Source organism: Clinocottus analis, unplaced genomic scaffold (genome assembly GCF_023055335.1).
Source record: "Clinocottus analis isolate CAN_PGR_092001 unplaced genomic scaffold, fCliAna1.0.p SCAF_28, whole genome shotgun sequence".
NCBI classification, from domain to species: Eukaryota; Metazoa; Chordata; class Actinopteri; order Perciformes; family Cottidae; genus Clinocottus; species Clinocottus analis.
This window is the reverse complement of record NW_027176020.1, coordinates 1,323,096-1,324,290: the sequence shown is the minus strand read 5'-3', so window position 1 is coordinate 1,324,290 and position 1,195 is coordinate 1,323,096. Positions and strand designations below refer to the sequence as shown.

Genomic DNA, 1,195 nt, shown 5'->3' with positions numbered 1-1,195 from the left:
AAACACACACACACACACACACACACACACACACACACACACACACACACACACACACAGCAATATGACATCACAGTGAGAGAGAGCAATGCCACCGGGTGGTGAGAGGGGAGGGAGGGGCTTTGCCGCAAGCTTCCCCCACAATGCAACTTCGGTCGGGGGACATAACTCCACAATGGCAGCCCTCCACCTCCCACACACACACACAGACACACACACACACACAGTAGCCCACCCACCCTTCTTAACCAGGAAGCACCCACAGTCACCACTTTACCAATCGTTGTATCATTTACTTGTCGGTCGTTGATTCTCGTAGTCGTTGTGTTGTCACAGTTGTGTTTATTTTCCTTCGTTTAATTTAAGTTTTTCCTCCGCGCCTACGACATCTGTCTCTCCTTGTACCATTCCACGAACTCGTCCAACAAAACCGGCCCTGAGGAAGGAACGAGACGAGATTAGAAAAACACTCATTTTGTGCGACGCTCGTTTGCGTGTCTGTGTGTGTGTGTGTGCGCTCACAGGCACCGTCCTCGTCGTAGTTGCTGAGGTCCAGGTTGATTGTCCTGCTGAACTCTAAAACATTGCACCATTGGTCCTTGTTGATGACTTTGTACTTGGATTGCTGAGGAGAAAGTAAACAGATGTTTTTACATTAAGGACATTTTGGGTTTTTAACGAACCGAGTCAGTGGACGAATAGGAATTGATCCCTTTGCCTCAAGTCCCGCCCCTCAAACCCAGACTAGCCAATCGTAATGTAGCATCAGACAACTATTCGGTTCTGCTCCTTAGCAGTGTCCATTTTGGCAGCTATTTTTGATTTAGTCTTAGTCTGAAGACTAAAATGTGTGTTAGTCACATTTTAGTCCAGATTTAGTGAAGTTGATGCTGAAGTGCCTTAAAAACTGCATTCTCTCTCCTGACCACCAGGGGGCGACACCTCTGGTTGTATAGAAGTCTATGCTTCATGTGTTAAAGCTGCATTCTCTCTCCTGACCACCAGGGGGCGACTCCTCTGGTTGTATAGAAGTCTACGCTTCATGTGTTAAAGCTGCATTCTCTCTCCTGACCACCAGGGGGCGACTCCTCTGGTTGTATAGAAGTCTATATAAGTGACTACTTCTCTCTTGATGTATTCCCTCAGTAAACATTGTAAACATGAGTTTATGTCTCAATCTCTAGTTTCAAATTTT

The 1,195-nt window shown here is 46.4% G+C and overlaps 1 protein-coding gene across 6 annotated transcripts in view; it reads right to left on the bottom strand.

Annotated features, from left to right (window-relative positions):
* Positions 1 to 322: 322 nt before the first annotated feature.
* Positions 323 to 1,195, bottom strand: part of dcun1d4 (DCN1, defective in cullin neddylation 1, domain containing 4 (S. cerevisiae)) — a 5,270-nt gene continuing 4,397 nt past the window's right edge. For all 6 annotated transcript variants that reach the window (XM_068592760.1, XM_068592762.1, XM_068592761.1 and 3 more), the window contains 2 exons: positions 523 to 625; positions 323 to 436 (listed from right to left, as the gene is read on the bottom strand). In XM_068592760.1, coding sequence (XP_068448861.1) covers positions 381 to 436; positions 523 to 625 — 159 coding nt within the window. In that variant the 3' untranslated portion in view covers positions 323 to 380. The remainder of the gene's footprint in view (positions 437 to 522; positions 626 to 1,195) is intronic.